The 26,915-nt window shown below is 43.4% G+C and overlaps 2 protein-coding genes across 4 annotated transcripts in view; one reads left to right on the plus strand and one right to left on the minus strand.

The window, feature by feature from the left end:
• Positions 1-24,332, plus strand: part of LOC118512751 (protein naked cuticle-like) — a 54,944-nt gene extending 30,612 nt beyond the window's left edge. For all 3 annotated transcript variants that reach the window (XM_036057638.1, XM_036057639.1, XM_036057640.1), the window contains exons 3-6: positions 16,211-16,637; positions 19,332-19,469; positions 19,759-19,944; positions 21,971-24,332. In XM_036057638.1, the coding sequence (XP_035913531.1) occupies positions 16,211-16,637; positions 19,332-19,469; positions 19,759-19,944; positions 21,971-21,993 (774 nt within the window). In that variant the 3' untranslated portion in view covers positions 21,994-24,332. The remainder of the gene's footprint in view (positions 1-16,210; positions 16,638-19,331; positions 19,470-19,758; positions 19,945-21,970) is intronic.
• LOC118512750 lies at positions 23,419-26,910 on the minus strand. Its single transcript, XM_036057637.1, has 2 exons — positions 26,665-26,910; positions 23,419-26,577 (listed from the first exon to the last, which is right to left on the minus strand). Exons 1-2 carry the CDS (start codon positions 26,783-26,785, stop codon positions 25,745-25,747), a joined length of 954 nt encoding a protein of 317 aa, XP_035913530.1. The 5' UTR covers positions 26,786-26,910; the 3' UTR covers positions 23,419-25,744.
• Positions 26,911-26,915: the final 5 nt, after the last annotated feature.

The raw sequence follows: 26,915 nt of genomic DNA on the forward strand, positions 1-26,915 counted from the left end.
CTGGATCTTCTATAGACATCCCCATGCAGCAAATATTCATAAATACAAAACTGTAGGCAGTTCAGAATACGGGGAACAAATATTTCTAATTACTCCTACTCTTGCTCTTACTGTAAAAGACGCCTTCAGTATTTGTTTTCTTCTTCCAACAATAAATCTACTCATCTACACCTCTTAATGCGTAGCGTTTCCACTAATGCGTTTCACCATTCATCGCATCCCAAGGACTTTGGCCATTCGGGTGGATAGCTTCACAGCAACAGGCCACCGCTACCCACCATTAGTCAATGTCTCGAAAGCTTCTCGCGCACACTTGAGAACGATCTCCGGATGCCCCAGCAGGCACTCCCGGTACTCCCGGTCCCGGTATTAACACCTATTTCTAACGCCACCAACCACCATTAAGCGGGGCCTGTGTATCGAAACAAAAAAGCCATCATCATCATCATCGTCGTCGTCCTCATCCTGCACTCCGGGCAAATGACGCACGAGTGGATGAGAACAAAAACCGTCCCTTCTAAATGCTTCCCTCCCTTTTAGTCGAGATGAATGGTTGTTGCACAGTTGGGAAGCGGCGTGTAAAACTGGCAAAACAAAATATAAATTTACTACCACGTTAAGCAGTACGGGTAACTGTTGAGCGGGTAACCAGGCCGAGAGAAAGCTTGCTCCCCGGGTGCCGTCGTATTAGGGATAAGTCGAGGCAATAAAAGCGTTAGCGTACAAGTGAGGTGTATCGATTCTGAACAAGTACATGGTTTTTCTTGAGCGCAGATATGGGACACTTTTTTGGTGGTTTTCCCAAGTATCACTTGAGCTAGAAAATCTCCATGGAGGCTGAAAAAATTATCATACATTGATTTTTTTACCAGTAGGCAAGAGCAGCAAAATTACATTGAGCTTACTCACACACGAGCATGATATCTGCTATGTATCCTATGTACACAGTCAACTCAAGTCAAAATTATCAACCTTCCAGGTACTTCAAGGAACGTTCGATTTACCGATAAAAAAGATCCCCCTTCATAAAAGAAAAGCTGCAAAAATCCAAACCAAATCGAACCATTGCTTCAAACGATTAGACATTCAGCTCTGATTTGGTGTGCTTTTACCTCATGTTCGCGCGTTGCAAAATTTGGGCCTTTGTTGGTCCGAACGAAACGTTTATCGCCGAACCGTTTCATGCCCAATTTGCGTTCAATGCTTGCCACTTCCGGGGATAGAGGGGAGCGTGGAAATCATTTCTTCCATCACGAATTGTCAAACAAAAGTAAGAAGTCAAATAATGGGGGAAGAAAAACAAACGAAAAAACCTGCAACCCAAGGGAAAAGAAATGTTAATAAATGCTACTTTTCAAATTTCGGCTCAAACCGAAACCGACGGTGCCAGAGCGGAGGGATGATGCGAGTATGATGATTGAGTTAATCGAGCAGCATTTGCCAGTTTTGCCACCGACACACACACACACACACACACATATAATATGCTTGGAAAGCATTTTTCAATTCGCTCACGCTCGCTTCGTTTCTTAATAATAATGATGATGATGCTGGCGATGCGAGAGCGGTACGGCAGAAAAGCAAGATTCATACGATTCCATTTGTTTTCCCACATTTTCCTTCTGCGCTCTTCCCCTTTTTTTTGGCAATTCTTGTAGCAATTTTGGTTTCGGCAAACAAATGTGCTGGCAAATGTATGTTGGCTCGAGGAATGCCACATCTGAGGGCATTGGAGGGTTTTATGAACGTTGGAAGAGACAAACAAAGCAGATAACTCTATGCCACAGATTCGGCAAGGAATGGATATGATATACTTACTCGCACTCAACCCGCGCTCGAGCATCACCCGCGCTCTTGTTCATAAATATTTATAGATATGTGAAACGTGCATAAAATTTTCTTCCCAGCTTCACTTTTGAATATCAGATACCACAAGCGAAGCTTCCCTTTTGTTTTTACCCTTGCAGGTACTCACACACACACAACAAAGCGATATGTCTGTGTTAGTTAAATTATATTTGGTTGGGCGACGGAGCGAAACTTTCCCGTTCGGCTTCAAGACGTCTTATAAATTGGATTAAAGCATCTCAACTCAGTAAAATGGGACAGTTTTGTAAGGTTCTGCATTGGTACAACTTGGAGTTTCCCACACGAACAATAAGCATTCGGCCAATGAGGCTCTCTCAACAGAGAAAGGACCCGCCTGTCTAACGACCTTGAAGAAAGCTTCCGATTAATCCAACACTAACAGTTGACAATTACAGCTAGTTTTCGGAAGTTTATTTTACGTCCTCAACCCAAACATCCTCAAGAATAGCCCAATTTCTCAACCAACCTTTTCGGCTGGATTGTCGCTGATTTCATCCCCATTTTGGTAGTTGGCACCACCATTCCGGCTCCATTTTATGCCAACAATCCGCAAAACGATGTTGTGACACCACAATTACCCCTAGATAGGCACCACACCACCCATTGTTCTCCCCGTTCGGTTGAATCTCGATCGATGGCGTCACGTTTCCAGGTGACGAACAAAATGGCGTGCCAGGCGCAGAAATAGCACGCACCAATTTCTCGAACTTCGAAATTGCTTTCCCGATTCCGGGTTCTCGCGCCATCATCGTCACCGTGTTTTTTTTTTCTTGTGCTTCCTCACAACTCGATTGTTCTTGCCGCGAATTCATCTTCCAATTTGTCTATTGGCTGCCATTGTTGTGGTGGTGTGCGTCGCCGAGCTAGATATTGAATATTTATGAGCCTCAAGTTAACTCCTATTGGAGGCCAACCAAATTCACGCACACACACGCGCATGTTCAATCGGGATAAGCCCCCGGCAAGCCCGGGACCTGGCGAACCGAACTCGGGGTGAACACGATGCCGATAAGCATAAATGGTACACGCGTTTTTGCGCCCTGCCTAGATCGGCAAGCGGCAAACCGAGATCTACTCAGCGTGTAAAATACCCGTTTAACGTTTGCCAATCGACACATCGCTTTGCGGAGATGTGCGCAGTTTTCCTTCCCGAGGACGAATGATGATGACGAGATCGAGCCATGTGACGCCACAAACCTCCGATACGGCTCGATTGAGCCAATTCGGAACGGGATAGGAAATTATCAAACGCTTCAATCGTAGTCACGTACGCAGCGGAAGTCTATATGCCTTTTGCTGTTGGCAGAAGTTGTTGGTGTCCTGGGATATTCGAACTATTTCATAGAAAGACGCTAGCTGTAGCGATTGCTTTTGCTTTTTGATCTCAAAACCGTGTCGGATGGATGAGCTATAACAGTTCTAGTCGATTCTGATGTAGTATTCTTGTGCTGGACCATGAAAAGAATGGACTAGTCCGCAAATCCCACAGTTTGAGGTTTCATATGAGATCTGAGCTAATCCTCCCCGAACAATGACATCAGTAACGTGACATGGCATATGAGAGATGAGATTATACAGCAATCCATAATTCTAAGGAAAAAAGGATTTAAAGGCAACTATTTATATTCTTAACCTTTATCGAAATCATGTCTCGCTAGGTCAAATTCATATATAAATATATGAAAAGCATTCGGAAAACTTTCCACCATAAATCACCTAGTCGCAGCCTCTAAATTATCCGTCCAACCTACCACCTCCCATCCTCATCCGCATCAAACGCATCTATTTGAAATATGCAATATTAATCCTATCCAAAATCTCCCTTCGCATCTCACTCTCGATTGCACCAGAACGAACACTCGCAACTCGGCTGACGCGCATCAAACGGGCTGGCCGAAATCATTCAGGCTCATCCCAAAACGAAGCCGAGCCGCATCGCTTCACATGTCAATTTATTTCCGCCTCATAAAAGAGATAAACGAACCCAATTACACAACAAAAAGCCATCCATAAAATGTTCCTCCCCCTCCCCAGATGGTGCGCCATCGTGCCCATGCTCCTCCATTCCGGTGCCAAAAATATGTTCCGAAATCGAATGGAGGCGCCCAGTCGCTCACAGTAATTTTTATTGCTTCAAACAAATAAAAGAGTACGCACGCACAAATCAAAACAAATGATAGTTGAATTTTGCATTCCACACGCAAACCGACGACGCACAAACAGAGACACACACTTCACATTCATTTTGTTTGGTCCCCCATCCCGCCATTCAGATTCGATGTTTGCAGATTCGTATGGATGTCACTGGTGTGATTTTTTGCTTCTTCCTTACCTACCCCAGCGCCATTTGATTGAATGATGGGAATTATGTCCATCCTTAACAGGGTGACTTTTCCTTCCCCTGAAGCAGAAAGGCGGAGGGGACATGTGTGCACGTGAGATGGATTTGTATGAGTGTGTGCATGTATTCAAAATGTGTGACTGCAGATGTACATATATGTATATATATGGCCGGTCCGACTTCGAAATGGCTGTAATAATCCGTGCCTATAACTGACATACGGTTCATTTTTCATCCCACCACTGATTGCACCCAGCCCAGGCAGATAGTTCACAGCACATCTCATACGCCCGTCGGATATGTCCCTGTTTTTTCCCCGGACTTTGGATCGTGCTGGCTAGTTCCATCAACCATACGGGGTCTTCCCGACCATTGCTCGAGGCTCTTTGTGCCGGTCGGGTCTGGGCTCTCCGTTGGACGATGGACAACGTGCGATATGACAACTGTGAAACCCGTACCGTATTTGCCGAGACCATTTGTCCCACACTGAATGAAATCATAACCGTCAAGAACATTATCTCACACCAATGAAGCGGTCCGTGTGCGGGTCTGTCTGTATGCGCATCTTGTTTGTGAACGGTAAACGAAGAGGGGTGGTTTTTTGTGTGCAGCCTTTTCCGCAGTTTCTGAACAGGAGCGATTCCGGGGTTCTGTTTGACGTTTTCGTTTGGTTGTAATTTTTGTGATGTAATTGTAGCGTCCTGTTTGATTTTCTTCGGGGCAAGGAGGTGGTGCTTGGACCTCTATTTCTTTTTCATAATATTTTGTTTAAATATATTAGGGGCAGGGAAAATAAAATAGAGCTAGAAATAATTTGAAGAAAAATCAGTGCATTTGCTGTGATATGTTAGGTTTGTTTTCGATCGTTCCGGGTACGATTAAGAAAGATCGGTTTTATGGATCGAAACCCTGTTGAAACTATCCCCTAAGTGGTTCAACGATCCCATTTATATGGTTGGAAACCCTGCAATAAATTCAATAAGTCTCATTCAAATCAATTCAATCAATTTAAAAGAAGAAAACTCTTCTAAATAACATGTCTTTGTTTCAGATCCCATTTCCGTAGCACTATCCTGGAAAACATTTTAAAACTTTCCCGACCCATTTATTTGCCCATAAAGCGCGAGTGCCGAATCGTGCACTGACCCACAACTTTCAAACTATGATGGTTGGATTCGTCAATTCGCTTTCTACGGGTGGAAACTCTTTTTTACCAGTACAAACCGAAACCGTGCCATCACAAAAACCTTCCACCAACACTGCAAACGAAGCTCAACATATCTATCGGCACCATTGTGTCGTTGCGATGCGAAACCAATCGGCAACAGCCACCGCAGCAACAGTGCGCACCCGATCGACGAGCTAGACGTGTATTGCCACATATCTAAATCGGTTCAAAATAAATTGAATTTCAAATGAAGCTTCTTCGCACTGTGCTGGAGCTGGAGCTGTGATGAGCCGTGTAACGAAAGCGAACGAATTGAAACTTTTCACTGTTCCGAAACATCTATCCCTCCTCGTTTGAAGGGGAGAGGTAGGAGACGGGAAGGAGAGAGGTGGAAAGCATTTTATTTAAATGGAAAACTCTTCCCAAAAAATCCTCCCCCACCAACACCTGGCACCGCAAAATACCACCCTGCGGCTACAGGCCGAGCGAGCGGAAAAACCCGGGGAAAACCGTCACATAATAAAAGAAACATCATTTTTCATCCCACTTGAAGTGTTAGAAAAGAAAAGCAAAAACCTTACAATCGAGATAACGAATGAAAGGTGAGGGGGGTGTGGGGCATCGTTTCCACCCCTCTCACCCTACCTACCTCCCATCAGAAAATTGACACCATGGCAGGGCGAAATAGCAATCAATTGGACCTCGGAACCCTTTTCTTTAAATCTTCTTCGTCATTTCGATCGGTTTTTGGAGGGGAGGCAGGATGTTTTCCCAGCAGTGGGCCACTTTGGTTGCTTGGAAGGAAGGATCATTCCTTCTACACCAGGGCAATGTGCTCCCGCTTTGCAGGACTACACACGATAAAAAAGCTTTTCTTCCCTTCGCACGGGCAATGCTCAATCGCCCGAGGCGATTGGTGCTTCGGTATGGGGATTTATGAAAAATTCAAATCCAATAATATCAAATTTTGAATCCGAACCCCGTCTTACCCCTCCCCATCACTCCTCTTCCTCCTGACAACACCAAATCGTGGTCTGTGTTGGGTGTTGTTGTCCTCCCTGCCCTAAAAAGCTCCCTTTCTCTCTTTGTCTCTCCCTCTATCTCTCTGTGGATTACTGATGTGCCCTGTGTGTGCGTGTGTGTCCTGTTGGGGCGATGAGCGAAATGAAGCCGTCCTTCATTCGAAACACCCGACCAGCAAGATGCAATTTCAACAAGGTGCATCCCTTGCGGGTGGGATTTGCACATTGCAACCAGGTAGCTTCAGTTTTCCCCCGCTGTCTGTGAAGGTCTGTGTTTTCCCTCGAGGGAAAATGTGCTATCTGTTTCTATCCGGTGCAGTAGCAGTGGTTGCTGGTTGCTTGTGTTCCTGCAAATTCCGTCTGTCAACGGGATCCCCGGTATCAGAAATTGCTTTTCGGTGCCCAGGGTGCGATTGGCTGCATCGACTGCCTCCACGGACACCGGTTCGATTACCCGCTGCATGGCTGGATGGTTCCCGCTGTGACACATGGTTTAATGGTAACCGTGGCGTGTGTGGAAAATTTCCACAAGGTGACCACAGTCACACCGTGTTACACACACACACAAACCCACACACAGCTCGGTTGAATTGTGTAATACATTTCCTATTAGCAAACATGTCACCAGCAATACGGAGCGATGCATCGCACACGGTGAAATATTACAACAAACTGCTGCTGCTTTTAAGCGATTTTTATTGTTCCTTTCTTTTCCTTCCCACCCAACGATATGTTTGCGCGCATATTGGAACGGGGCATACGGGGCAGTGTGGGCCAATCGGCTTGTAACATTCAATAGGGGGAGTGGTGTTGGAGATGGTGCATTTTTCATTTTAACGTGATATTTTCTTTGCAACATCGTTGGGGCACAGTCACATGGATGATGGCAAGACATGACAGCTATGAAATGGATATTGCTACTACGAAATTTACTTATTGGAATTTCTCGTAATGCAGCACAAACATTATGGCTCATCGCACTGGAATGAAGCAATATTACGGCAAAAGTCGCATGTCACTTGCAAAATCGTGAAAACGGCAAACATACTCGTATTCACTCATCCACAAAAGTATATTTCTATAATATAAATAACACCTTAATCGGTTTTCAATATCATTTAAGCCTTGAAAAATCATAAAGTGTCAAGTGAATTAATATTAAAGAAATAGCAAATTATCAGTTCTAATTATATTCGCCTCTCTCTGCAGTAGTCATTTGATAAAAAAGTCAGTGGAAGAAAGTATTCACAAGATACAACTGTTTTGATCGCTTAGGCATCACTGCAATCTATGGAAATTAATAATTCACACTAATGTTGACAATGTAGTGACAAGCCGTTATACTTTATTAATAATAAACTCTCCATCATGTGTCATATGTTGCAACATCAACTACAACTACAGCTCCGTGACAATCAAATAGAACACAATTAAACTCCACTGCTTGCTGCTTTATGCTTTAATTAAGGCGGATGAATAATTTACTTTGCTGCGAACTAACGTTGGGTTTAGTAAATATTTTATATTAATTTTAGAGAACATAGTGCACACGGCCGATCTCTGTATTACTCTTGTAATACGACTTGTGCTCAGTTCAGTGGTTTTAGGCACCATTTATTCCCTGTTCAAAGTAAAATTTTATTTTAGTAAATTATTTAGTAGCTTATATAATATAAGGTTCTACAAGATCATCTGTTTACTCCAGCGTACATCGTCTTTTAATCATTTTAGTTTTCTTCCGAATAAAATCTAAATTTTTCGTATCATACTACGCATTTTTCGAACTATCAAAAGTTATCCTAATACTATTGAGTTTTTCTTTTCATAAAATATCATAAAATATGATTTACCTTCTAAGTTAATCCATAGTCAAACAGCAATATTTTTCTGATATTAAAATTTATTATTTATTGCTATTTTATTTTGAAAAAAACTCAACTTCTCGCATCTCCCTCTCCCTCTCTCTCTCTCTCTCTCTCTCTCTCTCTCTCTCTCTACAAAGTTACAATCTCTTTGTTTCCCTTGTTTTAAGTACAGCTGCAAACAATTGCTATTTACCTTTCCATCAGCCAATTGCGTAGCTCGGCCCCACCTCGTACAACACATTCAATAAACAAACAACACTTTAAATGCTTCGCAATTTAGATCCCCACCACGCTAATGAATAGAGCGCCACTTTCCCAAACTGGTGGGCGAATGAGTAATAGGCTAGGCAGACGTCCGACAGGAACTAACGTCACATTTTTCACTCCCGCTTTTCCATTCCTTGCTCTTTGTTGCTCCATCCTGTTACCGAGACAACCCGGCAAAGGGTTTAGTGTTCTTTTACTTTCTCTCGCCTGTGCATCACAAGATAAATGATATCCGAGAACCACACTGTATATCCGGCAAAGAAAACTGTGAAACAAACCACCACCAGTAGTGCAGCAGTGGAGGATGGCCCTGGCAGGCGCGTGTGAGTGAGAGTGCAGGAAATAGCAAATACCTATTTATGTTCTCTCCCGTTAAAACGGATTAGTTTGTTGTTCCGGTTGCGATAACTGCCCGGTGCCGGTGCACAAGGCACACTTTGTGTGGATTCTGCAGCTGCCCGTTGCACTGCTCTCCATCCGTTTTCCGCAGTCATTTATTTGCTTTCCCCTACTGCACTCAGTGGATTGTTGTTGTTTCCCCTTTTTCTGAACACTTTCATATTTTATTCCGTTCTGTGTCAGCTCATGCTGAAAAAGATGCAGTGAGCCATCATAATAAACACGGGCGAAACACGTACACGGTGGTATGGTGCAGTACAGAGCGTGTCGCACGCCAAGGATAATAATGACAAAATGCTTCCCAGCCAGAAGCGGCCACGTGCGGCAGCGTGTTTAGCAGGATGCCTGTGATGTTTCCTGTGATTCTTTGTTCCAGTAGTCTAAGCAAAGAGAACTGGGATGGTTTTTAATCGGCTCATCGCATAATGCATCCACACCGGTGTGGTGTGTTGCATGGCCACGTATACACCCTCTTTAGCCAGAGCGACCCGTCTGGGTGGGATTGGAAAAGATTTCAATTCACCATATGCTTCCGCTGCGATGGAACTTTAGCAACACGAACCGTGAGCCAGAGAGGCATCGTTACATTAGCCAATCGATGTACAGAAGGCTCCGGTGTGTTTACATTTTCCGGATTTCGATAGATTTTCCAGCTTGTGGAACGAAGTGCAAGTGAACTAGACTAGATTAAAAATAACAAAACGTCCAATCATCATCATCGGCACCACCAGCTCGAGGATCGTCAGGAATGGGGGAAAAATAGAAAACATCCCATCCCCGTGCTTGGTGGATTAGCGGCCAAACTGGACCGGAGTTTACCCGAAACGCATTTCCATTCGTTCTCGGTGGTCTCGGTGGCCGGTTCGTTTGGAACGATTTTGCCCTGCCCGTTGTGTTTGCGTTAAAATTCAATCAAGCAAAAGTAAACAAATCCGACCAAGTTTCCACGAAAGGAGCGTTCCAGACCGAAATGGGATAGTATTTTTTTTCTTTTTCAGGAAGAATAAAATGTTCTCTCCACCACCCAGTGTCTGTTATGGAATGTGTGCCAGTAGGATGGGGAAGAATTTAACAACCAAAACTCAATTAGGCAGTGCATTTGTGGTACGGTTTTGGGGGCGCTAGTTTTTTAAATAAGATCTTTTTCACACAAAAAAATAAAGTTACACTAAGCGATTCAGTTAAAACTGTAAAAGTAACATTCTTGGAACAATTTAGAACAATTTAAACAATTTAGAACAAGAGGCAATTTAAATTGACTATTTTATACTAACCTTCCTAGAACTAGCTTCGTTTACCGTCCTAACAAATACCGTCTAATCGAACCACAACCAGTCGATTTAATTCTAGTTAATGGGGTTCAGCTTTCATGAAAAAAAGTAATAAAACTTTCTGTAATGAAAAATTATGAAATGTTTGTCCAGTGCATCATATTTCATTTTGCTCCCACCGATGGCATCATAACCAAGCTTCCCCACAAACCAACAAAGTAGTGCAACGTGGTTTTATCTGGGCAAAGTGCACCTAAGTCACGTGACTGCAACCTTTCCTATTCGAACTGCAATAGCAAAAAAAAAATCCGGAGATATCTAACGTTCAGTCACGTCCCACATCGGATGGGACCATCCGGTCAAGGTAAAACGTGCCGGAACGGACGGACGGTGCGTCCGTTTCTGTTCTGGTAAACCGGTAAACTTTCTAATATGAAAACGATTACTCTTGCTGCTTGCCACTGCGCAAAGAAATGCGCTATCAAAACTGCATTCCACTCACAAGGTGTGCGGACCTAAATTCGGGGAAATACATATATATTTCCTCCCCTAGTCACGTGGAGCACCAGGCGTCTCCATTAGGGATGACATTCCGTTCGATCTTCTGTAAGGAGCATTACAAAATGGAAGAAAAAAAGCAGCTGCCCAGCTGGCAGATTTTTTTTTTACTTTTTTTTCAGCCCACAAGCCACATGTGCTTTAATCGTTGAGAATCCATTCCCAGTGCGCGTCTATTTTCGGGTGCATTCACGCCCGTAAGAATCATCGGTGGGAACCGTTTATGCTGCATAAATCTGTTCCGATTTCTTCCTACCGCCTTTTAAGCTTCCTGCCACTGTAGGGAGCAAAGCTATCTTCTACGAGCTTCCCGAAGCTATCCCCATTGAAGGAATCCCAATTTATATGAGTCTGTGTGTGTCACCACACGTTTTTCCTCTGGTCCGATAACCTTCGTTCGGACCTTCTTCCCTTTTTTTATTTCCCACATTCATTTTATTGAAGCTGGAAAGCAGAGCAGAGCTTTCAATTCACTCCAACGACTGGAAGCTAGAAATGGGCCGGAAATACGCGAGCACCTTCGTACCATCCGTTCATTCGACCGGAAACGGATAAGAACCCCGGCTAGCCCTTTTTTTTTGTCGATGTTCCTTCCAAAAGGTTATCGTCTTGCCGAAATAGCTCTTTCATTCGGCCCACAACCCGCGCCGAATAGCCGTACCGGATGTCGGGACTCTGTAACCGACAAAAAAAAGAACCTGGAAAAGTGGTCACGGGAACACCAAACGGATGCATGCTCCCTGACTCGTTCTTCCATTTTGCTGGAAAAGCTCCGGCACCGAAATTCATTCAAGCTAAAAATCTGTACCAACAGAAAGCGAGCGGCCAAAATGTAAGGGTTCAGATTTTGTGACCGGGTTTTAGAATTCTTTTTTTTTTCTACGGCAGCCCCAACCGGGCCCCGGTAGGTTAAACCGGTGGTCCTGCAGACCGTAACCGGCTGCAGCATGTTCTTTTCTACCATTGGAACAATATCGACCATAGAAAGGAAGCCGGGTTGTGAAGTGCAAAAAGTGCTATGATTTATAAGGGATTTATTAATTAAACGCTTCCGGTACCCAGCACGGTGTGCCATGGCTGGGCGAGAACCTTTTCTTATCGTTTGACCAGCGCCACCGGACCGGGAATCGGTGATTTCTGATGCTTTTTATGTTATCTGCCAAAATGCACAATGGTGGTAAAGGCGCTTTCCCATTCGTTTCAGAATTATTTTCGGAAACGTGTTTTTAGGTAACGTGTGGTACGGGAAGAGTTTCGTGATAAAAATAATCCCAACGATCATGAGTGTATCAAGTTAGATATGAAGTTTATTGCTAATAAAAAAGGAGTTTAAGGATAATAAAATTCAATTTAATGTTTTACTACCATCAACCTTGAACTTATTAATATCAAAATCAAAATCCGCTCTAAAACTACTAAAAATAACAAATAAACTTATATTGTCCTACATCGATGGAGACGCCCAGTCGCTCACACCAAGCAACTGGCTGCGTACGGACATTGCATTTAAATTTTACACAAATCAATTAGGCAAATGATACGACCGTCAAAACAAAAATCACATCGCACGTAATAAATGGACATTCGTTTCCCCCGTCTCGCCGAACAGCACAGAGTGCATTCATCGTACAACTGTCCGTCCGCCCGTCCTATGATAGCAATTTAGAGCCAGGCGAACGACAGCCTGCACACAAATAATCACGCCAGTGCAAGTGGTGATTATCATGATAGCTAACGAGTCGGAACAAATCGGACGCCATCGGGCGCGGGTGCGATTCGCCCGTACCAAAATCTTCCGGCGAGTCGATTACCGTACGCTGTCCGAGTGGCGCCTGTTGAAATTTAATTAAGGACGTGACCAAGTGATATCTCCGCGACCGGCCTAACTCCTCCTTTATGTAGAGGCGATTGTGCGTGTGTGTGTGTGTATTTCCGACTACTCCGAGGCGACCAATCGACCGACCAATGACCGAATTGAAGATAGACAGACAGACGCTCGCACAAAACCCTGCAAACCATGGTCATGGTTGATCGTGCCGTAATGCGCACTGTTACCGATAGATGGCAGCAGTCAGGATGAGGATGATAAATCCAGCGAGTTACGTGGTCGTAAAATTGGTTTCTACGATTTGGTGCGCTTGATTAGATGAAGCAACTTTATTTGCTGCTTGATTTGCTGGTCTGCGTTGTACTGGACCCGTGGCTCTAAATTAAGTTTGCCAAGAGTTTAATCTGACGATGCACAAACATTTTTCGTTGTGGTGATATAAAAACCTCGAAGGCGTGAAAAGCCTTTACCTAATCAAGACATCAAAGATACTAATTTAGGCAGACGCAATCAAGATGCTGTTTGCGAAGTGTAATACGACCGGAGTACTTACAAGGATGATTATCGCGGATTGGTAACAGGGGTTACAAGGAAAATTTTGAATTTGCTCCTGGTTCACATTCAATCGACCAAAACCAACAATAAAGGCCTGGAAAATCGTTCCCTAAATATAGACACTTTAAAAGCTTCCCACAGCATCATAAATCCTCCAGACAAACCACCATCATCTTTACCGGTACCGGTATGGTATGCCAAACCAAATGCCAATGAAAAATACACTCGCACAACCGTTTGCATAAGAAAAGCAATTATTCTTTGCCCGTTTCCAGTACCAGTACCTAACTACCGGTCTGCCATTTATTATAAAACACATCTCCTTCTTGGGATTGGTATCTGTGCTGACCCACGGCCCATTGCCACGCGCCGGTGGTAGCAAATACTTTAATGCTGCTGCTCTGGTTTTTCTCAGCGCTCCGGTGAACTACTTCCAGCGGCATTATTTACCATTTGCGTCGTGGCCGTAGTCGTCGTCAATCGGATGGGCAAAACGTAAGCCGGGCCCCCGAGTAAGCGTGACCAAGGCCAGCACGTACCGGATTGGTTTTGCTGTTTGCTCCATTATAAATCACAATAAATTGCTGCAGAACAATGTTTGCTTTTAACTTCGGCGCTTTTTTGCGCTTCTACTGCATTTCAGTGAAAGGAAATAATATTTTTGGATACTTCGCTAAAACTTTACTGAAATATATAATAATTAAAGAAGATATAATTAAAATAACTAAAGTAAAACATCAGAATAAAAATGAAATAGGGCAATTAGTAAAAGAAATGAAAAGAACATTAAGAAAAATAATAAATTAATTTAAAAACTTATAAAACAAAGTAAAACAAAAAAATATAAAAATATAATAAATTTTTGAATAGCTACACTTCACCAAACCGCCATTGCTGTGATGCTTTTGTGCTTTTTAACGTTTGTTATGATTTTGTTTTTTTTTTGTTAGCCCCTGAAATTGCTGCTGGCTCCGGCCTCAGCAATCAAAATACCGAATCAAATAAATCCATCAGCACGAACTTGAATTACTCGCCCACCGGCCGTAGGTAAACAACCGAACGGCAAACGAACTACGGACCAGGTTTTCCACTACGCCACCATCCACGGCAATGGCAGCTGAACGAAAAAAAAACTGACCGAAATAAAAGCATCTCCCGAGAGCGCACCGGTCCAGGAGTTTCGTAAATTGCGTCTGCTTTTTTTCTGTTGTTGCTTGCCCTCATTCAGATGGTAATAAAATTCGACCACTTGATCGTACGGCACAGCGAAATGGTTATTTGGTGAAGCGTGAAGTACGTACCACACCCGGACACCATATGCGAATTGTTGTTCCGATCGATACCATTCGGAGCGCAAGGCTAAAAGTTTTCAGTTCCATTGCAAATTATTTCTTTTATCTCGAGCTGCTAGCAGTTCCACAACAGCAACCAAAAAGGGCACGCTCTATATATAGCAAGCTTTACATGCACTGTAATGAGATGCAGATGCAGAGAATTCCTGGCAAAGCTTTGGTTTCTCGGGGTGGCCACGGTTCGCTGGAGTGCAGAGCGCAGTGAAGAATTAAAATTTAATTGACATTTCCTGCCCGAGGCTTTCACCGCTAACGAAACGTGTGATGTAAAGTATTTTATAGTGCACGGTTGGGTTTGTCCTTACATTTACATCCGTTTTTTTTGTGCTCAGCTTGGCTGCGGATCCGGTAACTGACAGGTTAGCACTACTTTCATAAAAATTTCCCCACTCAAGAACCGATCGAAAAACCGTGCTATGTTACATATCCCCAAGCAACTTGAGTCGTCTTTTGTGCCAAGCGAAAGAGAGAGAGCGATAGAGAAGCTTATCTCCCCACTGGCTCCGGCTCGAGTGGACGATGTAGGCAATCAGTTTTAATTATTCACCAGCCCCAGCTTCAAGAACTTATCATGACCCTCACGGTCACGGAGACACGGAAATTACACCCATCCCCTGGCTCGGTCTCGGACCGCATCGGCACAAGAAGAGCGAAAATGCTAATAAAGTATAACCGGTGGGCCCGTCCGGCGCACGGATATGTGCCGGACCATATCGCTTTTTGTTCCACACGGGGAAGCGTCAGGCACAAAGGTGACTGGAAAAATAATTAGAATTTATTATTACATCGTCCGCCGAACCGTCGATGAGCGTTGTGTGCGTATTCTTTGCCCAGGACTTGCGGCCCCGTACCGGTCGCGACCATTGGCCATTTTCATTCGTACCGTACCATCCATCACCGTTTGCGCCCAGGCAAACCATCATCGCTCATAAGCTAAACGCGGGCTTTCATCCTTCCCGCTGGGAGATTGTGGCGCAGGACACGTTTTGCGAACTCACCGAAGGGTCAACAACGGTGTTGAAGATGAATTGGATGTGGTTGTGCGTTATGGTGCGTTACAGCCCGGCCCGGATCGGATCATCTGTGGGCTGCTGTAGGCCGCTGTGCCGTACGAGGCCATTGTGAGTTCGAGTGCGGAAAGTTGCACCGTGTGTAGGGGGGGGGGAGGCTTCACGTGGAATTAGATCGAACGGCAGTTCCCTTTTGCATAGCCGCGTCTTGCGAACCGTCCATCATGCTTACGATGATTAGTGGTGTGGTCTATTGCTTTCTGCCTCCGGGGCGTCGTTTTCGACTCGTGGCGTGGATGTAAAGCAACTGCCAATATTGACCGATCTATCTAGCTAAACTATCAGGGAAATGGTCCCATTTAAAGACAGGTTCAAGTGAAGGTTTTGCCGCACGATCGATTTTATAGTTGCATCAGTCAAAATTATTCTGATAAGGGTTAGATCGGTATTGTGAAAACTGAACGATAATCTCTCGAACAAATGTAATCATGTCAGAGCCACAGATTTAATTACTACACTATGACAATTGAAATTTTAAATTGCTGGTATTTAAATTGCTGAACAACCGATTTGATATTTTCGAGGAATTTTCTCTCTAACAATTAAGCTCGACAATAGACCACAATATATGACACATGAGTATATTTTAAGCAACAATTTTTCTAATCAAACCCATTCTCTTCCCTCCACTTCTTTCCCACACAGATGAACATTCTCGTAATATCGTTTCTGGCCGTGGTGTCACTGACAACCTTCCCGACCCAAACCTACTGTACGCCGGCCGCATCCAGCAGTGGTGCGCACGATCCGAAGAAGTCGGTCGCCGCCGCCGAAGCCACCCAGCCGGTCAACGACAATGGGCTGAAGGAGATCTGGCAGGAGGACGACCGGGAGGTGCTGATCCGTAACGAGCGGGGCACCAAGAACGGAGGCAGCGCGGCCGCCGGTAAGAAGAACCACAAGAAAGAGAAACTTTCCCCTTACAGCACGCACCAGCGCCATCAAGATCAGCAACAGCAACAGCAACAGCAACAATTCCAGCAACCGAAACAGGAACAGCAACAGCTCGGTCGCAAGGGCCAGAAAAAGGTGAAACCGACTGACACGACCCGTTCCGAACCGGCGGCAGCGAGTAAGTGCATTTTGGAGTTTCTGTACTACGGCGTGGCTCGCTTGACTACTAACTTACGGGAGTGGAATTGACCGAACGTTGCCCCGTGCAGCTAACCTGGAGTGATATACTAAGCTACTAACAACCTGCTTACGGAGTGATTCGTGTAGTATAGTGCATCAGAGTTTGTATGACTTTGGGTTTCCTTTCATTCGCTCGTATTACAATATTATTTAAGAAAAAATCACTCAAATGCTTTTGATATGTCGAATGTATTTAAAAGGTTAAGAAATGTTTTAGAACTAAAAAAAATCAAAACTTGTACTAAAGGTGTTCGATTCAAAAGAACTAATTTTGTTTTTAGTACAACTGTCATTTTTGTACTAAAACTTTTGATTCGAACTTTATTATTTTTACTATTGCAACAGCTTTCGAGAGGATTTTCTTCCAAAGCCCTAGAACATTTGTGCTCTATTTATACTTCTTCCCGATAATTTATCAGCCTGTTTGTTGGACCGCGCAGAAATTCAATGTTTGAAGTGAACCCATGTTTCGGTGTTAATTTATTACCTACTAATTCGACAGTACACAGGAGCAAGGGGTTTGGCCGAAAGGGGTTTGTCCTACAACATTCGGCCACGGCCAGTGACCTAATGCGGTAGATCAGCGTTTGCTACTACAAACAGCTGAACAAGCGAACTCGGACCGCACCAAACCACAATGCTATGCTTGATCCGCACAGGGTTGCCCTCGACCCATCAGCAAACGACTGTGGCTGCGCTGTGGAAGGATTGAATTGCCTACACACACACGCACACCGACACGCGCCACAAGGATCAGACACTAATTAGAGAGACGGACGCCAATTCCGCCGCACAGCATTACTAAGAATCAGTTAGTGGACGTCGATGCCCTAACCTCAAACAATTGCCCGGAGCGTGTGATGTGTGCCCGGCCGGTTCTTCTTCTTCGTTGCCCGTGTTTGTGATGCGTCCGTGTACGTTTGTGTTTTGCGGTACCAGGACACACAGTCCCTTTCCCCTCGCTCTCCCCCCCCCCCCCTCCTTGCCTTAGCTCCCTGGGACGTTCCCGAAGGCTTATCGCCCAACAGAAAGGGCATCCTAGTGGAATGAATTTAATCAAAATTAAGTTTACCTCACAAACATTACCGAACGCTTTGTCCTTCCCTGGCATGTGCGTGCGTGTGTGTGTGTGTGTGTGTGAATGTGTGGTCATGGTCATTTATGTGTGTGTGTGGGGGGAGATATTCAGCATGCCACAACAGTATCCTTCATCCCCTGATCTCCCTTTCCCATGGTCTCATGTGTCTGTGTGTAGTAAACTGTAGTCCCAAAGCTAGAAATTGAGGACGAAACACTAAACCAGCTCACTGCAGCACTGCAGCACGCTGCATCCAAAGCGGGGATAGAAATGGCTTTCGCAAATCGTCCCCAAGCTGAGCACCGTTCACTGAGCACCATGATTACCATTTTCATTTTTCATGTCCCACACAGCACCGGGAGCGCCAGCAGCAACTCTGGTGACACATTCACTAGTACCAGTAGCCGAGGTGGCCGAGTTTCTTCTTTGATTCGCACAAAATGGCCGTCCATTTGGCGGCAGCAGTAGCATGGGGCCATTCCTGTGACGGTGGTGTGTTTTTGCCTTACAATGTGCAAATAATTCATAAAATGTGCTACAAATGGCATATTGCTTCAGGTGCCGCTGCTGCTGCCAGCAATCCGTTGCCAGCTTTGTTGTTTGGCCAGAGTGCCGCTAAATTCATTACCCGGTGGAGAAACTTTTACATCCCCCAACTCCCCCCTATTTTTTGCAGTACATTGCACAAGTGACGGTAAATTGTACTGCATGTTAGGGGTTGTGGCAGCACCGTATTAAGGTGCAAACTCCACTGGATTGGATTAGATTACGATATGAATAAACATGTCAGTGCAATTTGCATATGAAGTTTTAATTATTTTACCACCACCATGATAACGGTATGAGATATTAAATTTTAAGCTTAAAGGGTTTAGTTTTTTATACTACTGGCAGATGGCAGAAATGGGAGTTGGTCTTAAATCCCGTGGTGGGTATAATCAAGTAAAGGAAGCCTGAAAATGACATGTCAAGATCTCCTAAGAGTTGCAGTGTCAAAGGAGTACTAGAGGTATCATTGGATTAAGAGAATATTCTTCTTTATTGGCCTAACGACATCTTAACGTCATGCCTGCCATTTCTGGCTAACTAGACGTCTTGATACCGCATATTTGGATACTCAGTCCTCACTATGGGGGAACTGCCCAGATGAGACTTGAACCCCGATCCTGGCGTGTAAAGAGCAGGACCCGTTTATCACCATGGGTTTAGTTCTTTATCGCCCATACTAAATCTTCATAGCCATGATGGATACGTTCGACATAAAATAATGCATCTAAGCTCATTACTTTGCTTTTTAATTTGTGTGAGTGTGGTTTTAAATTTTTTTTATCAATTGCCATTTTATAATTCACTTTTTATTAGCTCCATTATTATAATTTTCATCGTTTAGCATGTAGATTTTTTTCACATTTTACCCAACTAACTTTACTAACAAACATTTCTAGTGACGACGGTAATGTCCATCTAGAGCACTATTAACATTATTAGCTAACGATTTTCTTCTCTTCCCCTTCTCTCCATTTTTGTTTGTTCTCATTTATCCACACTGCGTAGACTCCCAGTGCCGCTACACCAAGGGACCGTGGACCGAATGTGACGCTACCACCAACAAACGTTCCCGAACCCTTTCGCTGAAAAAGGGCGAATCGTCCTGCGTCCAGACCCGTACCATTGAGAAGAAATGCAAAAAAGGTTAGTGTGTGTGTGGATGGATTGGGGGGAGTGTTTCCCTGTAAAAAGGGTCGCATGTTTAAATCACCACCCCTTCGCTACTTAATGTTACCTGAATATGATCCCTCTCCATGCTGTTTTCGGCAGGTAGAACCATATGCTTTTTTTGGGTCCTCGCTAACATATTTCAGAACTTTGGAGTGCTGACGAGAACGATCTTATCGGTCAGCGTTTAGCTTTAAATGCAACCGGAGATAATGTACGATTGTTATTTTTAATATCTGTTTTCTCACCCCTTTTTTTCCCGTAGCCTGCCGTTACGACAAGGGTGCCTGGTCGGACTGTGACAGCAATGGACAGATGTCCCGCACGGATAGCCTGAAGCAGTCGAGCGATACCACCTGCCAGACGACGAGAGTGGTCAACAAAAACTGCAACCAGGGCAAGTCCAAAGACAAACAGAACAAACCACCGAAGGCTGAGAAGAAGGAGAAAGGTAAATGTCCGTGCATTGGCACACACGGTTTAGCCCTTTCATTAACAGGTTTTTAACAGTCCTATAAAGGATGGAAATAAGAGGGGGGGGGGGGGGAGCTAACAGATGAAAAATGGATCCCGGTCAAAAAAAGCTTCGTACGCAAGGAAATGTTGGTAAAAGAACAAACAAACAAAACAACAGCCAGCCAGCCAAACCCTTTTGCTTGCTTATTTTTAAAACAAACGGCCATTACGTACCCCGGACTTTGCTCCTCAATCTTATCATTTTGTTTTTTATTTTCGATCTCTTTCTCTCTCCTCTCAAACATCAAACGCCATGTTGTACCCGTGCGATCAGTGCGAAAGCTTAAACGATTCCTAAAGCTCCACAACAAGCAGAAGCAACCGAATCCAGCATCCTAGTGCTAGTGCGCTACTTGCCATCCCCAGCTCACGGGTTCGGTGACCCATCTCGTAACTTAGTGTCTTCGAGCTCAGTGGTTCGTTTAGTTTTCCGTTTTGTGGTACGATTCCACACACTGATGTGCGAGTGTTTTGCTTGTGTGGTTTTGTTTCGCACTAGGCTTCCCTTCCCACGGCACTTTTGTTACCCACTCCACAGTACTATAATTAAATTGAGAAGAACTGCCTTTATAAGTACTACGGAAGATACATAGTACTGGAAAGAGTTTGCTCTGCACTTAGGTAATTTGTTGTTTGACACTAGTATAACATGATTTTAATAGGGCACTGTATTTACAAAATCATTTGAAGGCATTTGGAGCATCGGAAGTTCATTACATATTCTTAAAGAGTACTTATCATTTACCTAGAACAGACTATCTAACTACGAATATAATCATGTCCAGGAAGTCAGAAATAGTCGCTCAAAAACTCTTCAGGGTTTAGAGAGCTAGGAAAGAGGAGCAAAGAATTATTTATTCCTGCAATACCAAGTATACTTCCGCTTGAGAAGTGAATTTACTACTTAAAGCTCTTTTATCAGTAGATTTGCTATAATTTTTTACCATAAAATTTATGAATTTGGTGAATTTGGTGGCCAAGTGCTCGCTGTCTCCCAGTACACAGGACTGACTCTCTAACCGCATTCCTGGATGGTGGTCACATGGATGTTAGACCTACGAAATAAAAATTTCTAATATGAACGAGGTCTTAAAGTATACTTGTAAAAAAAAAGTTATGTATTTGAGCGTTAACGAATTCCACTAAGTATGTTGGATTACTAAAGTAAAGTGTGTTTCCTACTCGAACTCAGAGCTAACGGTGAGCTAGTTCCCGGATTTGAAAGGATCTGGAGCGATTTGTGTAGACTCCAGACTTAGCGACTTCAGGTACAAGAAGTAAATTTATTAAACTTGCCGAAGCTGCCAGTACAATTTTAACTTGATGCAGTTGGAAATCCGAAAAATGATACTGACACTCACACAATCTATAACTTAGAAACACATTGAGAATGGAATTCGGTTGAATTGATGATTGATGCAGTTATGAACAAATAGCAGAAAAAAATGTAGATGGATTCTAAGTATCTCAATTTCATAAGTATCTCAATTTTGATAAGAAGCTTTATAAATTCCCGTTTTTATTCGCGTAAGAAAATTCTAAAACCTAATTACATTCAGTAATTAGAAGCACAGTAATTGTCTCGTTATAAGTAACCAAGCAAGAGGTGAGATGAGCAACAGTTCGCAGGGTTTATCGAAGACTTCAGATAAATAAGTAGTGTGATATGTTAACACCTAAGTACACACTTCTGCACAGGGCGGTTGTCTCCTCGCTTCTTATAAGACACTCTCTCAGACCTTCTTTAACATCATTTTACCTGAATACTAAGTTACACACATTGGATGATAAATTAAGCAAATTAGTATTCAAAACATCCACTAAGCCTTCGAATCGTAATGATATCACGCAACATTGAACTTGGGTGCAGCACTGTTTTCAATTAATAAACCAACGCAATATTTACTTGTTTTCCATTTACTCAAACACTCTTTCACTTTCCTTCTTCCTCGTCGGTCCAGGTGTCCGTAAAAACCGTCAGTAAATGCATCACCCCTCAGGCATGCCATCGACGCATTCTACTTCCTAGTTTCTGATCGACGCAACAGCAGCTGGTACATACAATGCTGACTCCCGACTATCCCGCGGCTTTCAGCATCACTACATCACATCGGCTGCCTATTTCTTGAATTAATTTTATAAAAATACGAGCGAATGGAGCGTAAGGAAAAAAAACAACAACAGCCATCTTCTTAACAGAAGATTCGTTCACTTACTTCTGCGTACGATGCAAAAGAAAAATGTTTTCGTTTTCTTCTTAAGATGCAACAACTAGACTTGCTCCCACCCCTTCCTAAGGCGGGAGGTCGCATCATGTTTTTCCACGCCACCGTACCACGGCGGCCCCTCTCCCCACTTTCTTCATGTGGACGGTGCTGGATATCGGGGGAGCGTTATTTATTAAGCAGAGATAAGAGCAGCAGCATTATCATTCATACAAAACGTGAAAGAAAATCACACACCAGACATGATGCATACACACACACACACACCTAGCATTAGTATGGCCACCAGTAATGAAGTAATTGCAAACTATACCTTTACCGGGGTACGATTCTCAGTGCCAACAGGCAGCACTTTTCTCGACGGCTCTCTACTTGCGCACTCGATCGCATGTTTGAAGCGTGCGCGAAACGGAACTGGCGTACCGAATGGTGGTCAAGTGCGAGAAAATTTTAAAAACTATACATATAAAAAAAGAGAGAGAAATAAATAAATCCTCAAAGTGGTACACGTTCGACACCGTTGGAAAGACTCTAGCCCTAAAAGCATCCGATTGAACGAGCTACCCGAGATAGGTAGGGTTGGGAACTCGGTTTCGGAAACAGTTCACACGTGATCGGTATCGGTTTGTATGTGTGTGTGTGTTAACTAACAAACATGAAAGTTACAGAAAAAGAAGCAGTATTCAACAGGAAAGCTAAACAACACTATAGAACCGCTAAAAAAAAATCAAATAAAAGTGTAACATAGAACAAGCAAATGGAGGAAAAAAAGAGGAGAAAAGGTGAAAAATCACAGCCATACCATGCATACAAACAGACTAGCGATAAATGCGACACTTTCCCCGGGCTCCTTCACGTAGTTCCTTGTAGTGAAGTTTCTAACAAACATTTAATGGAACATTCGTTCTTATTTAGTTTACCCACCCTGCGAAAGGAAAGCGTTCCAACCGTTGCGTTCAGACAAAATTCAGTCGACTACAATAAAAAAAGTAAAATAAATTAAAAAATACTGCATTTCAAATGAATTGCAAACTAACATCAGCGAAACAGTTCATGCAGTTTTAACTAACCGAATTCTTACCCCATTTTTCTACGTAGAACGCTATCCACTCTCCATTGGACGCGGGTGCGTGCGGGCGTTCAGTTCCGTTCTTCCGTTTGTTCTGCTGTTTGTTGAAGCTAGATTTGCATAAATTTTAACAACACATAAACACACACACAAACGCACATAAAACGTCGGTGCGCCAGATAATGATAGCAATGGGCGCCACATGAGTCCGTAAGGCCGCCGTATGCTGCTGGTTGGTCTTGTGTACACACTATCTTGTATGTTTGATGTTCTCATCTCGAAGGTAAACCGATTATTAGATTAGCAAGTTAAGGAAACTATTGAACGTGTATGCGAAAGCTCGAAAGCCCAGAAAAACAACAGAGTTTTGTGTGTCTGACGACGGCCCATCACAGTCATTGGCATATGAAACCGAAGAAGAGAAAAAAGCATACAAAAATGCGTAGTTGCTGGCTGTTACTGTTTTGAACGAGGATAATAAAAGGGAAACATTTCAAAACATAAGTAAAATAGTAAAAACGGAACACAGAAACAGTAGTAAATGTTTAAACAAAAAGCAAAAACAGTTGTAGAAGAAGAACAACAACAAAGCAAATGGCTCCTCAATTAAAATCAATAACAAAAGAAGGAAAAAGAAAAGAAAAAGGAACAAGTATAAAAAAATACACAGTTTCAACTAGTAATGAAAATAGAAAAAGAGAAAGAGACAAAAATTAAAACAAACAAAACAGAACAACAAAAAAAACAGAAGATGCAACAACATTGGAAAACCAAAACTCCGCAGAATGTAAAGGCCAATATAAATTAGATAATTATATATATACACACAGAAACACACACACGAAGAAGTGATGAGAGAGAGGGAAAGAGAGAGAAAAGAGTTGGCAAAAAATAAGGCGAACGGTAACAAACACACACACTTAACTTGGAAGAGAGAAAGAAAAGAAAGGAAAATGGGAAGGAGAAAACTTATACAGATATTCTTAGTATTTAACAATTAAACAGTAAAACAAAAACGAAAAATAAGCAGAAGAAGAGGAAGAAGAAAAACAGTTCAAAAGTAAGTGAAAGGAACTCTACCTTTTATCACTAATTGATTGGCTTTTCTCTTTTCTCCCCTTTTTTTTTACTTTTGGGTGAGTGTTTCTCTTTTAATTTAATACAGTTTAAAGTTTATAAATGTTTCTTTTTGCGATACGGACTACGGAATAAGTTTATTTCGGATACGTTTTTTTTTCCTCCATTAAGTCAGATATAAATTGTGTGTTTGATCCGTTCGGCGGGTTATTGCATTTTCGGTTATTAATATTCGAATCAATTGAGTATAAATTACATATAGAAGCAAACAAACAAAAAACGCAAAAATACAATAACTGTAGCATAAACAATAGTACCATAATGCGGACAACGTACACATAACACACAAACACACACACACACAGATCGAGCGAGTCGGCCATGCAGCATCAGCAGCAGCAACAGCAGCAGCAGAAACATGAAAATTCAAATATCAAATTTCTTAATAAAACATATTCTTTTGTGATATGTTGTACAATTGTGTGTGGGTATATGTTTACTTAGTTTAAATCGTATACGCTCCGAAAGATGAAGGTCTTGGACTGTTACAGAAGCTCTCGATAATGTAGTATCGAATCGAGATCCTATCAACTTCTTTTCACGATAAATTCATCTCAAATTGAACCTAGCTTGTCTCTGCTCTCCTAGTGGTTGTGTATACCACGTACGAAAGGGCTGGTTCGGATCTTGAAGTAACTAATGAACTTGATAACGTGTACTCCGGTCGCTTGTTCGATTTCAACTCTAACTATCCCTTTGAGTGTTGAGTGCACTCAACTACTCTCACACCCCAAGCAACAGACACTCACGTTGCCAACCACATAGCCTACTTATAGGCGCAACAGTGGTTTTAAGCGATTTTAGGGTTTGGGTTGTCCGGTATCATTCTCCTGACATGATCAGCCCACCGGAGCCTGGGAAGTATTATCGCTGCACAACAATCAGGACATTTCGACGATTTCGTCAGTTTTGTGCAGAGTCCTTGTCTCTATGTCCTATGTCCCAGATTCGTCTCAGATTTCTTTAGGCTCGACCTTTTATTCGACCGTTTGGCAGCCGTCGCTCTTGCATGTATCTCAACACGTATGTAGCTGGTAATATTGACTTACGACCCGAGATAGAGAGCGAGATAGGGGAAGATTTGATCGACTTCAAGGGCACTTTCTCACCACTCTTCTTCTTTGGCGCTTTAACCACGAGAGGTCTCAGTCCGTCGTTTCTGGCTTCGTTTGTTTTGATTTTACACGTAGAGTCCTGGCGGACCAGAAGCTGAAGAGTTCTGGCACGTTGGATGGGAGCTGTTTGACCTACACCTGCCGGAATGTCAGTCAATCGAGCAATCAACCTGTCCTACTATTACTCATCTACACTTGCTCACCAGAGCTTACGCCTAGCAGGTAGCGCCTTCGTTTTTTGCTTGTACTTTTTCGCAGGTCTTTCAAAAACACCCTGGACTTAGCATTCCGCAACTTCAGTATCAGGAACTCTTTGACGGTCTTTTCAGTCAGCGTCACAAACGCATTGCTACCGATATCTTTAAACAGTCTATGCACGTATTTCCGATCGGAAAAGCATACCTTCAGCGTGCCTCTACCGCCCCAGGTGCATTCGGCGAAAAACTTTCGATCGAACAGCAAATCGATCGTATCGTGCATTCGGCTGTGCGGATCATTTTTTTTCAACTGCGATGTGATCCACGTTTTAACAATGGAGTAAAATTCTTCATCCTCCCCGAGCTGCTGTTCAAACTTCGTGAGCTCGTCTGCGTTGCTGATTCGAATGAAATCCAAACCAAGCGGATTATCGATTACCACCTGGTCCGTGTTCAGGACCACCGTATCCTTCACCTGATCCAGCGTCACCAACGCAACGCCTACCTTTTTCTCGACTCGTCCCAATCGGTCCATTACGTTCGCTACCTGCTGATGGAGACGGTCCGATTTTTTGTCAATCGTGGCTATTTGTTTCGATAACTGCCGGAACATGTTCAAAATCGGTGCCATCGTCAGTTCGCTCGGTGCGCTATCGTTCCCCAATCCAAACACCGTTGACATTACGGGATCCTCGAAGTGGTCCGGCTGCTGGGAAGTGGAACCAACGGGCGCTGAATCTTCGCTGTCGGAGCAGGTCATCTTGAGGCTGGGCAGTAGGAATGGGTCGGCGTTGGTGACACTATCCAGCTCATCGTCGGAATCGGCTAAAAAAATAAAAACCAATCATCATTGCTTGCCTCACCAACCATCTCGCTTTTGTGTAGTGGAGAAAGAACACTACCGACGCTTACATTCGATTTTGATCGGCATTTGAGCTTTTTCAGCTTCGTATTCTCGGTCCAGTTGGCTTTCAATTCTTTGGCGAATTCTGTAAATATTGCCCGATTGCCTATCTCGCTTTGAAGGTAACATTTCGGCACGGTAAGTTGGAAAAGCGCCGTGCAGGAAAATCGCATTTGCCGATCACAAGCAAAAAACACCGAAGCGGAATCTGCGCCTGATAGGCTTGTCATGTGTGACGTTTGAATGTTTGTAAACAAAC

The sequence above is a fragment of the Anopheles stephensi genome, chromosome 3, assembly GCF_013141755.1.
Source record: "Anopheles stephensi strain Indian chromosome 3, UCI_ANSTEP_V1.0, whole genome shotgun sequence".
Lineage (NCBI taxonomy): Eukaryota > Metazoa > Arthropoda > Insecta > Diptera > Culicidae > Anopheles > Anopheles stephensi.

Bases quoted from the DNA above. Each gene is read 5' to 3' on its own strand.
- LOC118512750 (XM_036057637.1), bottom strand. From the start codon at position 26,785: ATGTTACCTTCAAAGCGAGATAGGCAATCGGGCAATATTTACAGAATT. The intron at 26,578-26,664 runs GTAAGCGTCGGT...TTATTTTTTTAG, and splicing joins AATGCCGATCAAAATCGAAT to CCGATTCCGACGATGAGCTG.